This window comes from Argiope bruennichi, chromosome 7 (assembly GCF_947563725.1).
Source record: "Argiope bruennichi chromosome 7, qqArgBrue1.1, whole genome shotgun sequence".
Taxonomy (NCBI): Eukaryota; Metazoa; Arthropoda; class Arachnida; order Araneae; family Araneidae; genus Argiope; species Argiope bruennichi.
This window is the reverse complement of record NC_079157.1, coordinates 118,326,376-118,340,615: the sequence shown is the minus strand read 5'-3', so window position 1 is coordinate 118,340,615 and position 14,240 is coordinate 118,326,376. Positions and strand designations below refer to the sequence as shown.

General features: G+C 26.8%; 1 protein-coding gene across 1 annotated transcript in view; it reads left to right on the top strand.

Annotated features, from left to right (window-relative positions):
- Positions 1-14,240, top strand: part of LOC129975706 (E3 ubiquitin-protein ligase SH3RF3-like) — a 31,198-nt gene that overhangs the window by 853 nt on the left and 16,105 nt on the right. Inside the window, exons 2-8 of the mRNA XM_056088862.1 lie at positions 851-1,326; positions 1,842-1,900; positions 4,416-4,629; positions 6,938-7,033; positions 8,641-8,681; positions 10,009-10,082; positions 12,497-12,876. Coding sequence (XP_055944837.1) covers positions 874-1,326; positions 1,842-1,900; positions 4,416-4,629; positions 6,938-7,033; positions 8,641-8,681; positions 10,009-10,082; positions 12,497-12,876 — 1,317 coding nt within the window. The 5' untranslated portion in view covers positions 851-873. The remainder of the gene's footprint in view (positions 1-850; positions 1,327-1,841; positions 1,901-4,415; positions 4,630-6,937; positions 7,034-8,640; positions 8,682-10,008; positions 10,083-12,496; positions 12,877-14,240) is intronic.

The following is a 14,240-nucleotide window of genomic DNA, read 5'->3' as shown; positions in this document are numbered from 1 at the left end:
TTCGTATTTCTTAGATATTGGATGTAAAGGTCAAATGGTTATATACAAGAATTAGACCATTGTTATATATTAAGAGAGGAAAAAACTCGTTATGATAAGAGAAAAAAAGCTACATATTTTTAATGATCCTTGCTCCCCTGTTCAAAATCTAAAGCAATTTATAAATGAAAATTCCAAGTAAAGACATATGTAGAAGATATATATTTTAGAAAAAGTAGATTACATTGTTAGTGAAAAGCATTTGACTTTAATAAAACTGTAAAAATAAAAATACTCCACCATAGGTTCAGTTAAAATTTCGTGTTCTAGAAAGTATTTTGAAAATGTTTCAAAATGCACATGCTATCACCTTTCAAAAGTTTACTCTTACAAGATGAAAATATTATCTTTCAAATGTCATACATGTTAGAAGTTTGATGTATATAACTATATCTTGTATGAATTTCATAATAATGTTTCAAAACTTTTATAACTTCAGTGACTTTTTTTATAAATTGTGATGAAGTATTATAAATTGTGATGAAGTAAGTGTTTTGTTTTTTACATCATATTCTTGTAACTTTTTTTTTTTTAATTTCTAACTCTGTTAATATTGAGTTAGTAATTGTAATTTGTTCACAGTAAAGTGCCTTGCTTTGTTTTCTGTGTATGTAATTGTGCATTTAAAAGACAAGTGATAATTTCTTCTTTAAAAAAATTTTTTCGTTTGTTTTTTACTTATTAAGTGATGATTTTGTTTACCTTTATTAAAGCTGGGAAAAAATACTTCTGGCCATAAGAATATTTTACAACTTTATTGATCAAATTAGGTAATGATGTTTGTACTATAAATACATTCTTTTATTTACAGAGATAATAACCCATTCTCTTAATATGGTGGAACTAGGAAAAGACACAGAAAAATGTGACAAAACTGTAAAATGTTTTACGATGGATGAAGCATTTTTAAATGATCTCCTTGAGTGTTCTGTATGTTTGGAGCAGCTAGATAGTACTAGTAAAGTTCTACCATGTCAGCACACTTTTTGTAAGAGATGTCTTCACGAAATTCTGAACTCTCACAAAGAACTACGATGTCCTGAATGTAGAATCTTAGTGGATTCAAAAATAGAAGAATTGCCGTGCAATATACTTTTAGTTAGACTGTTAGAAGGAATAAAAAATAATGTGCGGCCAAAACGGATTGGAAGTAGTACAGATATTACGCCAAGAAGTGCTGAATCTTCTAGCCAACAGCAGACACCTCCACATCCACAGTTACCTCAACCATTGGGTAGCTTACCACGCACTCCAAGTGCAACAGATCTCCGAATGGTGCCAAAGCAGGTAGGATAAATTTTTGTGCAACTCATTTTTAAGCTAATATCAAGCTACCATTTTAATATGTATGATGCATAGAAAAATTTTGTATAATTCCACTGTTAAATATTTTTATGATATTAATTTTAAGATATTTCAAATAGAATCTGATATTGCTATGAAATTTGTGACATACATCCCCTTCTAGAAGCACATTATTACATCAGACATATGGAGAACAATTTTCTTAATTCTTAATATTAAATCAGTAGCATTTAAAAAATTTTTATTATTATCACAGTAAAAATATTTCTAGCTTATAAACTTTTGTCCCTATTATTATTATGTTCGATATAAAAAAATGCTCAAAAATTTATTTTTATTTTCTATTGTGAATTTTTTATTTTATTTTCTATTGTGTGTGTTTATTTTTTTCTTCTATTGTGAAAAATAATTTATCACAGAGGTGTACAAAATAAAAGCTGTACTTTATGTTTTCTTCTTTAGAATACTGGTTTACTTATGACATTTTGTTATTTTAGGTACTTCAGGCTTGTCCTTGTGCTAAAGCTCTCTATCCTTATGAAGCAAAAGTACCTGGGTAAGTGTATGATCTGTTTGATTATAAATTTTCTCTATATCGATTTTTGTGTTATACTGAAAAGAGATTTAAGCCATAAACCTATATTTGCTATACTGATAATATATTTTTATAAATTGAAAGACAATTTTAGTTTGCTCTCTATTTTTATTAATCATTGAGATTATTAAAAATTCAAAGAGTTAATGTTACAGTTATTAAAGAAACTAATTTCTTGTAATTATTTTAGTTCTAGGGCTTGTTTAATTCTTATAAAATAGTGTAGTATTAATATTTAATGTAATTGTAACTGTCTTTGTATTATAATATTTCAAAATAATTATACTATTTAAAGAAATTTTCACTAAGAGCAGTTTATTATTGATTAAATCTGAATTCCTAAATCTGTACAAAGAATTGCTTTCTGAATTCTACATTTATAATTCAATAAATTGGTAGTTATTAAATTAGTTCATTAGTTTTTACAAATTTATAAACAAGTAGGCTTTATTAGTTAACTTAGTTGTAATAGAATGAATTAAATCTAATTTCGTATATCAGTACAAAGGATTGATTTCCAAATATTTATGTGAGAAAAAAAACCATAGTAAAATTAGTCATAGTGAATTCTTATCCAAAATTTATAAACTAAATAAATAAAGCCTGTATAAACTAAATAAATAAAGCTTGGAAGATCTGTGAAATGGTGAATAAAATTTTGTTTACCATCATAAACAGAAATTATTGATGTTAGATGATGGATAGGAAGGTAGGGGGAAACAAATTCTAATTAAAATAGCTTCCAACATGCATTAAAATCTTACTTAATATGCTCTATTTAAAAATGACAAATATAGTTATATAATTAACAAACTGATAATTAATAGTTTTAAGATATACAAATCCTAACAACAGATACACAGACAAATCCATCAAATCCTAACAGATGCGCAGAAAAACTACTAATTATTATTTTGGGTAGATTTTAAGAATCCCCCTCAATATTTTAATATTAGAATTATAACTTTTAATTAATTATAAATTATTAAGTCGATAGTTTTCATAAATCATGAAAAATAATGATGAAACCGACAGATTACTTAAAAATCGGAAAATTAAAGCTGAAAAAAAATTGTATGTCGTTGATTATTTAATTCTGTGTTAGACTAATACATTAGTGATTGGGAAGTATATATGCCCCTTAGGAAGGGCGAGTAAGCATGAAGATAAAACACAGTGTTTTGTCACTTTTCAATGTAAAGTATAATGTAATGGCGGAAAAAAAAACAATCCGAGCTTCCAATTAGTTTTACAGCATCATTTGTGACGAATGGAAGCGAAGAAGTAATAATATGTTAGGGCGTTGCTTACCCTCATCACACCATTCCATCAGAAATTAAACTTCAAATAATTCTTGAGTCAAATATGCATCATTCAAATAGATAGACCCAACTATAAACACATACTATTACAAGGTTACAAAATTTTAGTAAGTTAAAAATTAAGGAATTTATAAAGTTAAAAAAATGAAGGAACAGGGGGCAGGGGGAAAGAAGAAAGTTTTCAATTGAGTACTACTTACAAATGAAATTATGCAAACTCATTCTGTTAACTCATAAAGTTCCTCTTAGGAACGTTACTTTTAAAAAAATATCACCAAAGCAGGGTTCACAAAACTCGCTTGCACTAACGGTGATTATAAATCTCTCGGGATGAAATCTCTTGACCCCAAGGGGTATGACACAAAAGGGAAGGGATTTTATGAGGCAATTAGGGTTCAGCTGGAAAGTTGAAGTAAGGGAACAAAATCCAGACTCGTTGCTGGTACAGCAGTTGTATTGCCTGTAAGCTAAAGGTTATTATTCAGTATTTTATCATTAATAACATTAGGATTTATTTTGTTTTAAAATATTCCAAAGTGTTTAATGCTATCTTCAAAATGGTAAGCAAAGTTGCATTTAATCATGTGATGGGTTTTTAAAAAATATTATATTCAAAAGCTCTATATTTTGCTACGATAATTTGCAAATTCTATAAACTCATTCAATGTTTGATTTGAAACTTTTTCTTTAACTTTAAAATTTCGGGAGCAGTTTTGAATTTCCATTGTGCTATCAATTTGGCTGTATTAATGCTGGTATTTGTAAACACTATTCAAAAAGCAGGAGCTTACCCATGGCTTTTGTCTCTAAAAAACACACACATTTTTTTATTATTATTATTTTTAAGGTATTGTGTGGGAAAATCGAAACGATAATAGCTATCAAATAAATAATAATCATCTTTTTTAAATGAAGAAAAATTGAATGAACAGTTCAAGGATTTTACTGCAAAATTTACTACAGGATCATTTTAAAATGCTGTCATGTGTACACTTTTACAATATTTAGACTTAGAATGTTCAAAATTGTTCACTGAATGCTTTAAAATTATCATTTTTAAAGTGTCGTTTTATGCTAAGTTGTAATATCTTAAAATTGAAATAATGGAAAATGATTGCAATCAATTATTAACCTGCATTTTTATTTATTTACAGTGATCTAACTTTCAAGAAAGGTGATGTCATCATTCTTAGAAAGAGAGTAGATCAGAATTGGTTTTATGGGGAACTTGGCGGAAAATCTGGCTTTGTGCCTGCTAGTTTTGTTCAAGTTGTTGTACCTATACCTTCTCATGTGCCACAATGTAAAGCTCTTTATGACTTCCAAATTAGTAGCAGTGAAGAAAAGGACTGCCTTACTTTTGGGAAAGTATGCAAATATTGGTTTTAATTATTTATAAATATTAATTATTCTCTGCTTTTTTTAAAAAATTTCCCAATAGAATTATTTATTTATTGTATTTTTTAACTAAATATTTTTAATTTTTGTTTGAAACTTTTTTCTTTAAATGTTTTAACAGTGATAATTTAATTTAAGAATTAGTGTATTTGTTAAGGTTTTCAAATCCTGCATAAATTCATTCTGCTCACCTTATATTAAAAAGCATGTTAAATGTTGCATTATCTTTATTTATAAGAAGTGACTTTTTTTTCAATGCTTGAAACTTAAGCTAATGTACAGGATGGTTATAATTAAACTTCCCCTATAAATAGCATCACACAATGCAAATGGGGGACGGATTGCAACGAGATTTGGTACATAGGTTAAATATGAGATGCACTTGTAGAATTTCTAAAAAAAGTTTTGAGTTCCAAAATGTCCATCAGAGGGTAGTTTTCACAGAAAAACAGTAATTTTTTTAACACAATATACAACCAAAATGGAATACGGAAACAATATTAACAATCCAGAACAAGAATTATGCTTAATAAAATATAAAACCAGGAAAAGCTCTCAGTTCTAGGAAAAAATGTCGAGATTTGCATGCTTCCGAAGAAGAGGAAGCTTTATGCAAAACGGGTTAGGGTAAGAAATGTTTGCAGTCCTTGTCATGTTTTATGTCAATGCTTCCAGCTGTAATGATGATGGTATCTTATTGTGACTTTTAATGACTTAAATAATTCAATAACATTTCATGTGCAAAGCATCACAACTTATTAGTTATGATCTGCTGCTGAACACACTATCCATCAACTTAAAATTTTGAAGGTGAATGAGGGTGGTCGCATGTTTCGCCTTTCCCTACACAATCCTGCACACAATTTAAAATTGCTCCTCTTGTGCAATGTCGTTTTAATCTGCAAACTGTTTTTTTTTTTTTTTTTTTTTTTCTCAAGCAGTGTACTGTTATTTTTTCCTTATATTTACTTGATGTGGTTCCGATGACTAGGTGATTAGAAACTAGTCAATAAATGTTTATATTGTTTCTGTATTCCATTTTAGTCGTTTGTTGTGTTCAATTTAATGTTTTTCCCAAAAAGACGCTCTCTGGTGTTCATTTTGGAACTAAAATTTTTTAATTCGAAATACCGTGTGCGCATCTCGTGTAAAGTCTATACATCAAATTTTGTTGCAATCCATTCACCTATTTGAGTTGCAGAATGCTGTTTATAGGGGAAGTTTAATTATAACCACCCTGTATATTAGTTTATATAACCTCTTTAGGTTAATATATATTGATTTACATATGCTGTTTTTTTTTTACATTTACTGTTATTATTTGTTACATGTACTAATTATGATATTTTAATCTTTTCATTGTGCAGTTATATTAATTTTCTTACTTTATTTATCATCCTCTTCTTCCCCTCCATTTTTAAAAGAATCTTCGTGGGGGGGGGAGAACAGTAATCTTTTAACATAGTTAAAAATTTATAATTTTCTCATGCATTGAAGCTGAGTGTCTACTAATAGTAAGTAAGGTATTTGCTATGAAATATATAATATTTTCTGGGAGATTTATTTCACTTGTCACAAACCAAAAATATCACCCCAAATATGCAGATATCCAGTGTTTCACTAATAATAACTTTTGTATTTGTTTTTAGTAACATATTTCAATGACTATTTTGCTGCTGAAATTTGTATTCATTGAAACAATTGTTTAAAAAAGTGTATATACCACCCCCAGAATAAATTTTAATTCATCTTATGAATACTATAGCTACTAATTGAACACTAATTAATACTATATGTTTAATTAAAAAATATGAATGTGGAATGATATTTATATAATTTTTTTGTTCTTTCATGAAAGATTAATAGCATAGTTATTAAAATCATAATGCATTTTTTAAAAATATTCAGAAGTAATGAATGCTGCAGGTTCTATTATATTTTAACTATAGTAATAGGAAATGAAATGCATTGTTGGAGTTTATTTTGAAATTTTTATGTTCAAGTACATAAAGATTTTTTCCATTTTAATTTTTTTTATTGTTTTCTACTTTTGTGTATTATTGTTTGTATTAGAATCCTGCGGAATTTTCAAAAGATTAGGAAATTTCAGTAATTTCAAGAATTTTGAAAGAATCTTCATCTTTAATAAATGTATAGTTATTAAATTGTGCATTAAATTAAATATCTTTGGAAATATCATTGAAATTAGTTGTTTTATATTATTATCATAATTTGATCTTATCTTGAAATAATACGACAATTTTTCTTGCTTTTCAAGGGTGATATTTTAACTGTTATTCGACGAATTGATGACCACTGGGCTGAAGGAAAATTACGTGATAGAATTGGAATCTTTCCTATATCTTTTGTAGAAGTATGAATTTTGTATTTTATTTCTCATCCTCATTTTTTAGTAAAAATATATTTCAAATATGTTCATTCCAGCTGATAAGATCTTTTTTTAAAAAATGAAGATACTTAGCTCACAAGTTTTATTTTAATGCTACATTTTAAGAAAATTCATATAATTTTTTTAAAATTAATATTATCAAAATTTAGATTATTGTTTGTATGCATTGTGCTGTTTTTATGCATTTTTAAAGTTATAATTATAAAAAAAAGAAAACCCAGAAGCATGAATACAATTAGCTGATCTGATTTGGATTATAAATCATTTCAAATATTCGAAAGCTGTATTAAAGGAGATTAAATATTAAATTGATATTTTCTCACTGAGATTTCTCAGTATTATTACACATTGATCTTTTATTCAAAAGTCTATCATTGATTAGGTTTGCAAAAGTTACTAATTTTTGATGTTTTCTTTTCATTTTTTCCAATAATGATTCTTTAAAAATATTTTTCCTTGTTCAGTGGTAGGAAACTTTCTGATACTTTATATTGGTGAATATATATTGTTTTTTTCCTTGAAGATAATGGAATCTGTTCTCCTAACTATTGAAAATATGTATAAATTTTCTAAATAACTTCTAGAATTTTAAAAAATTATTACTCAGTAAGGATTTTTCACTAGTTTTCACATTATGAAAACTAATTATAAAGTAAACTTTGAAAAATTAATCAAATAAATTGAAACAGAGCAGTAAGGTTTAAAAAAAATATTTTTAAAAAAGCTAATGCAGTAATTTGCTCGGAAGTATTTTTATTTATTCAGCAAAATTTTCAATTAGTAAATTGTGTATTTTTTTTTTTTTTTTCACTTTTTCAAAAAAAAAAAAAATGGTAACATTAATCTATAATGTTAAAAACTCTTCACATATTCCTTCCTAACATTTGTATTGATTAGTAACAAAAATTCACCTTACGTTGCATCTATAATAAATATCTATCAATCTATATTACAGTTGTTATTAAAAATTGAATTATGTTAAGTGCAATCTGTTTATTATTTCTCAAAATGTCATTTTGTATTATTACTGTCATTTCTTTCAATATATTACAAAAGTTAATTTTAATAAGTAAACTTTCCTACATTTTTTTTAAATGTTTAATTCAATTTTTTTGTTCAAATAAATAATAAGTCATATGAATTCATCATCATTTGTTTTCAGATGTTTAAGATCAAAATTTATTTAAATGAATACAATATGATTATACATGTCAAATAGTTGCATCTTGAGGGGGGGAGGGAAGTGATTTTTAAAACATATTTAATTTTGGACAATTTGTATAAAATTAATTTGATGTGGTCTTTTTGGTTTTGTAACCTTCTCATAGAAAAAAAATTAAATATTTTAAAATTTACAGATCAATGAAATTATTTGTTAATTTCATGTTGTGTATGGAGTTGCTACAGAAATATTAAAAAAATGTGATATTTTATAGAGCAAAATATGTTGTATTGGGATTATTATGTGATATGATTTCTTTCAATGTTTCAGTTCTTTTCACTCATAAAAAAGAGATGTTGCATAATTCCATATATATGAAAGCTAATTATTTTTATAATGTTTTTTTTAGATGAATGCAGCTGCAAGGGCTATTATGAAATTATCTTCTAAGTAAGTTAATTATATTAATTGTTTTATTAGAATGGTTTATATTTTTTTGTTAAATTTAAACTGCAATCATAAATATTTTGTGCATTTTACTTTCACAATTAATAAAAATGTAGCATATTATCATGTGAGAACATGATGTTGTTTTGGCTTGAGGTTTTTGAAGTGATTTGAAGGCAATAAATTGTTGAATTCTCAAAATATGTAGGCAACAAATTAACCCTTTTTTTATTTTGGAGTCAGCTTTCACAGTATAGCTTTTGAAATATCCATCATCTGCTGTTGTAGTATTTCCTTTGGAAATCACTGTGTTATTGCCTAACTCACACAACGTTTTTTAAAAATAAACCAAACATTTTAAAATATTGTTTGTTTAATGGATAAAGATTGTTGGTTTATGGATAATTTAAACTAATTAAAATAAGGTTATTCGAAAATGATGCAGAAGGTTGTCGCATTTGGCGATTTATCGCCAACTAAAGTTACAACTTGATCTCCAAATTATAAATTCTCTGAATTCTTATGAATTGTCTTAATTAATTTAAGTCATTAACCAGTTTAAACCGGTTTGAAACAATCACGAGACTATCAGACTATGCATGTGTTAATATTTAGAAAAACTATGTTTTTTTTTCCCTCCCCCCATCTCAAAATCGGTGGTTGTCTTCCGAAACTTTGTTTGCCAGCTAGAAAAATTGCTAATGAAAGTTTAAAAAAATTATCATTATATTATATTTATATATATTGAGAGAAGGGGGATAGAGACCGATAGAGAAGTCTCGTGATTGTTTCAAACAGGTTTAAACTGGTTAATGATTTAAATTAATTAAGATAAATAATAACTTAAAAAATAATAATGTTCTCATATGATAACTTGAAATTTGCAATAGTCGATTTCATTTTTTCTGTATTTTATTTGTGTTCTTGAAAGCATAGTTTTTATTACATGTAGTAATAAGATCTTTTTTTTTTTTTTTTTTTTTTTTTTCTTACATGTAGTAAGTTTTTTTTTTGTTGTTGTTGTTGTTGTTGTTGTTGTCAATATTATTTATTTTGATTTATATTTATTCAGTGTTAATTTTTTTTTAAATTGCTTTCTACTTTGAAATATAAATACAGAGCAAGATTCTTTTTTTTTTTTTAAATGCTTTTCATAGACTTAGTGTGTTATTAAAATGTTGTAGTGATTGTATAACTTATTAGTTCTACATTTACTCAAAATTTGATGAATAAAGCACTAATAAATAATGCATACTTTTTACTTAATTTTTTTAATAAAAGTTTAAAAATTCCACTTTTAACAACTTTTTCTCCACACTTTCCTCTATAGCTCTCAGTTGTCATCTAGGATTCTTCCTCCTGTAGCACCAACTACAGATTCTCATTTTGGAAGTACAGCTACCAGTAAGTATTTGCTTTCAATTTTAGAATAATACTAGACAAAGTTTTAATTTGAGAGCTTGAATACCAATTTTTTTATAACAATTATTTTGTTTTTATTAGTTCACTAGTTATTAATTTATAAATTTTTATATTTCACTTAACTCTGTTACTAAATAATTCAAGTGAAATAGTGAATATAATCTGTATGCTGAAAGTGCTTGCATGATTTTTGCTTGTAAAGAAAATGCATTATTCTGTTATGTTATTTGTCATGTTTTTATTCTTTCATGGTACATAATGATTAATACTTGATTGGTTTGTTGGTGTTTATTGACATAAAAGCCGTATGTGACCATACTGCACAACACATATTTTAATGTAATGAGTAATAGTTTTAAATTAATATAGAAAAACATTATACTATTTTGCTTACATAAATTCATATAGAAGTTTTAATTCACTAATGAGGCATCATTCAGTCTACAATTCAAATGTTTTGGCTGTAATCAGCGAAAACTTGATGATATAATATAGAAAATTATGTGTAATGAAAGTACAATTGAATGCCATGTTATGTATTTCTAAGTATTAAGATTCCACAAAATCCCTTAAAATTGATTTTTTTTTTTTTTTTTCATTTTATTGCTATACAGAATATTGATTACAAATACATTCTGTTCAAATGTAAGTTACTTTTAAGTACATTAGGATCTTATTTTGGATTATTTAACTGGGCATAAGACTAATTCATATCCCCATACCCCTAAATGGAATTATAAATTTCATTTAAAAAAAATTACTTGAGTATTGCAGCTATGCAAGTATCCTTTAGAAGGAAAAATAATTTTCGTCTGATTGTATATAAAAAAAAATAAGAAAATCTTTGATAATTAAAAGTTAAGGCTGTAACTATATGAAATTACAAAATATTATCTATGAAACTTGTATTAACTATATAATTTTATACTTCTCTTTCCCTTAGTAATTTTAAGAATTAGGTGCTTATTTAACTTTTTTTTTTATATATTGTGTTACAAAGTTTGTTTTTGTTGCATGAAATGTAATATTAGGCAGTGAAATATTTAATATTTATTTAAGTTTTCTTATATTTTTAAATAATTTGTTACCCTGATTAATTCTGATGCAATTTAAATTTGTTAATCAGCAAGATTTCATTTTACTTTAATAAGTAGAGAATTGTCAATAAAATTTTTGTGATACATCTTCATATCAGATTGTTGATTTTTTTAAAAGTAAACATAATCAATTATCAAAATATTCTGTGAAATAATGCATTCCTTAACTCATTTGAAATCATAAGGAATCAATTAACGGAACTTTATTACCCAAAATAAACCAATAATAAAATGCTGGTATAAATTAATATAATTGAATTTTGATACTGTGACAACTGAATACTTAATAAGTTTTATTTTAAACAGTTGAGGGCTATTCCATCTCTGTAATCAACATTGAAGTTCAATCCTTTAAATATTGTCATCGTGAAAATTTTTCAATATCTCGGTATTTGTATGTGTTTCATTTTTAATTTACTACTAACTACTTTCAGCAATCTTGGATTATTTTCAATAACTCTGTTGCTAGATTTAAAAAAAATACTGATAACAAATTAAAACTTCCAAGTCATTAACATTTAGTTGGCAAAAATTTTCATTTTGCTTACCAGATTTATTTCCTAGCTTGCTTTTAATAGCATATTGGGCTATGTTTAAAGACCCCCCCCCCCAAATAAATGTAATAAAATGAGAAAATAAAAATCAATTATGGCATTGCTAAAAATTATGAAATTAGGAACAGAGTTATCATTCCAAGACTTTTACATTGAAAGAATATTTTATGAACAGTTTCAATTTTGTTATGACATTGAAAGTGATGTTTCAAGCATGACATTATAAGTAATTTTTTAAAAAAAATATTTAACATTTTTTAAAGAATTTATTTCAAAAAGCTTTTTAAAATTGGAGGAATTGTATGGGGAAACAAAAAGCATCCTTAAAAAGATTTTTTTTTTTTAAATTTTGAGTGGTGTAAAAATTTTTCAAGTATATTTTCAGACATAATTACAACAAAAGGCCAAATTTTCAACAAACAAACAAAAAAAATGCTTCCTAGTCCATATTTCCAACTACCAAACTATGTTTGAATCAAATTTGGTTATTCTGGGTTATATGGCCCTAATGACCACCAACATATACACATTCTCTTTTATTAATAGTAAAAATAACAACTGCTTTAACGAAACTTCTTCAATAAAAATTGTTTTCTGTTTGCAATTAAATGACTTTTCATGATATACAGTCTTATACTATTACTTCAAAAAGCAGGGTTGTTTTTATCCATCAAACATGAGAAATGCATTTATAAAGAATTTAATTAATATAAATTTTAATGTATCCTATTTTCGTCATTTTCAGCAAGTGTTTCAAGTGCTGCTCAAAGTCCTTCTTATCAAGACTCAAGCAATAGTGCAAATATGCAACAGTCTGTCTCATCTGGAAATAATACTTCATTTTCACCCTCAGCATTTACATCTCCTATCCATAGTTCTTCTGCATCCATTCAGCAAAATGTTAGTATGGCAGCATATCCAGGCACATCATATGATGGTCAAGAACATTCCAGAAATATATCTCACCATCGACCACAACAACCTGTTGGACCAAAAAACAGTGGTGATGACCAACAAGCTGCAAATGAAAGTGGACATGAAAGTTCTGTCATTTCTAAATCTCGATCTACTCCAAGTCCTGCATTTACTTCTGTTGCTTCAGTTACTCCTCCTTTAGTCTCTCAGGTATAGTTGTCATGATTATTTTTCTCTACATGCGATATATTTATCAAGAATAATTGTTGTTTAGATATAGTTTTAATTTCAGATTTGTAATTTTCTCAAATGTGAAATTTTAAAGTTTATGATATCAGGGGTGTTTGTGCTCCGGGGAAACCCCGGAATTCCGGGGATTTTGAACTTCGATACCCGGAAATTCCGGGGATTTTGAACTTTGATACCTGGAAATTCCGGGGATTATCGTTCAAAAGGAAGCAGGAATAATAATGAATTATTTATTTTGATCTGGGTAATTTTGTTTGCTTTGAAAGCAGAAAACGCAAGGTCAGTGTGTGTGGTGAAAACTTTAATGTTCTAGTAATTAAACAAATATTATATGAATATGTATGTAAATGAATGTATATAAGGAATATATAGAAATCTGATTAATTATATTTGATAAAGTGTTAGTATTATCTTAATATTTTTACGATTCTTTCTTTTTTTTTTTTTTGCAAACTTATTTTTTTGTCCACTAGGGAAATAATTTTTAAAAAAATGTCTATTTGTGGTGTTTTCTGAAAGCATTGGCCTTAGGCAACTGTCTAGTTGGAAATCTGTCACTAATCACTTCTAGTATGGAATTAAATACATTTTTGATGAAATGATAGAAAGTTAGAGAGGTGATGACACAGTCATAACTCTGACGTCCTCTAAACAGTGAGAGTTAGATGATTATCAAAATTTAAAGCTTAATAGTACTTTGCTGAGGAAACAATCAAAATCAAATTATAAAATTTCTTTAAAAATGATATATAAATAATAATTCCAGCAAATTGGTTGGTCGCTAGAATCGGTATTTAGTATAAAAGTAATCTCCTTACCTTTCTAACACGTTTATTCGTAATATTGTTGTAAAAATTTTACCATTTGGTTTCATTGATATTAATTTTTGACTTAGTAATATTTTATGATTGTTTTAATAATGTTTCATGAAATAAAGTAAGTAAAACAGTGAAGTTAAAAATGAATTTTTGAACTAAATTTTGTTTCCAAGTTTTCACAAGCTCTTAATAAGGAAAGGGTCCAAAGGCAGTGATAATGCGTGAAAAGGGGGGGAACTTATTTTTTGTTCTTTCCTTATTGCGAGTTATAACTCATCCCCCAGTTCTCGGACATTCTCTTCTGGATTCTTTTCGGCAAGTAGGCGTGGCAGAAAAAAAGGGAGAGGCTTTGTTCGACCAGATGTGCGATCACATGACTCTGGGTTCAAAGGTCTTATCTCTCTTGGCGTAGCGCCAATAAGTAGAAAAGGGGGATTTTTCGCCATATTAGCTATTTGTCATTGATCGCTTCGCAACTTTTTTTTCTACACTGTGTAAAATTTTCGT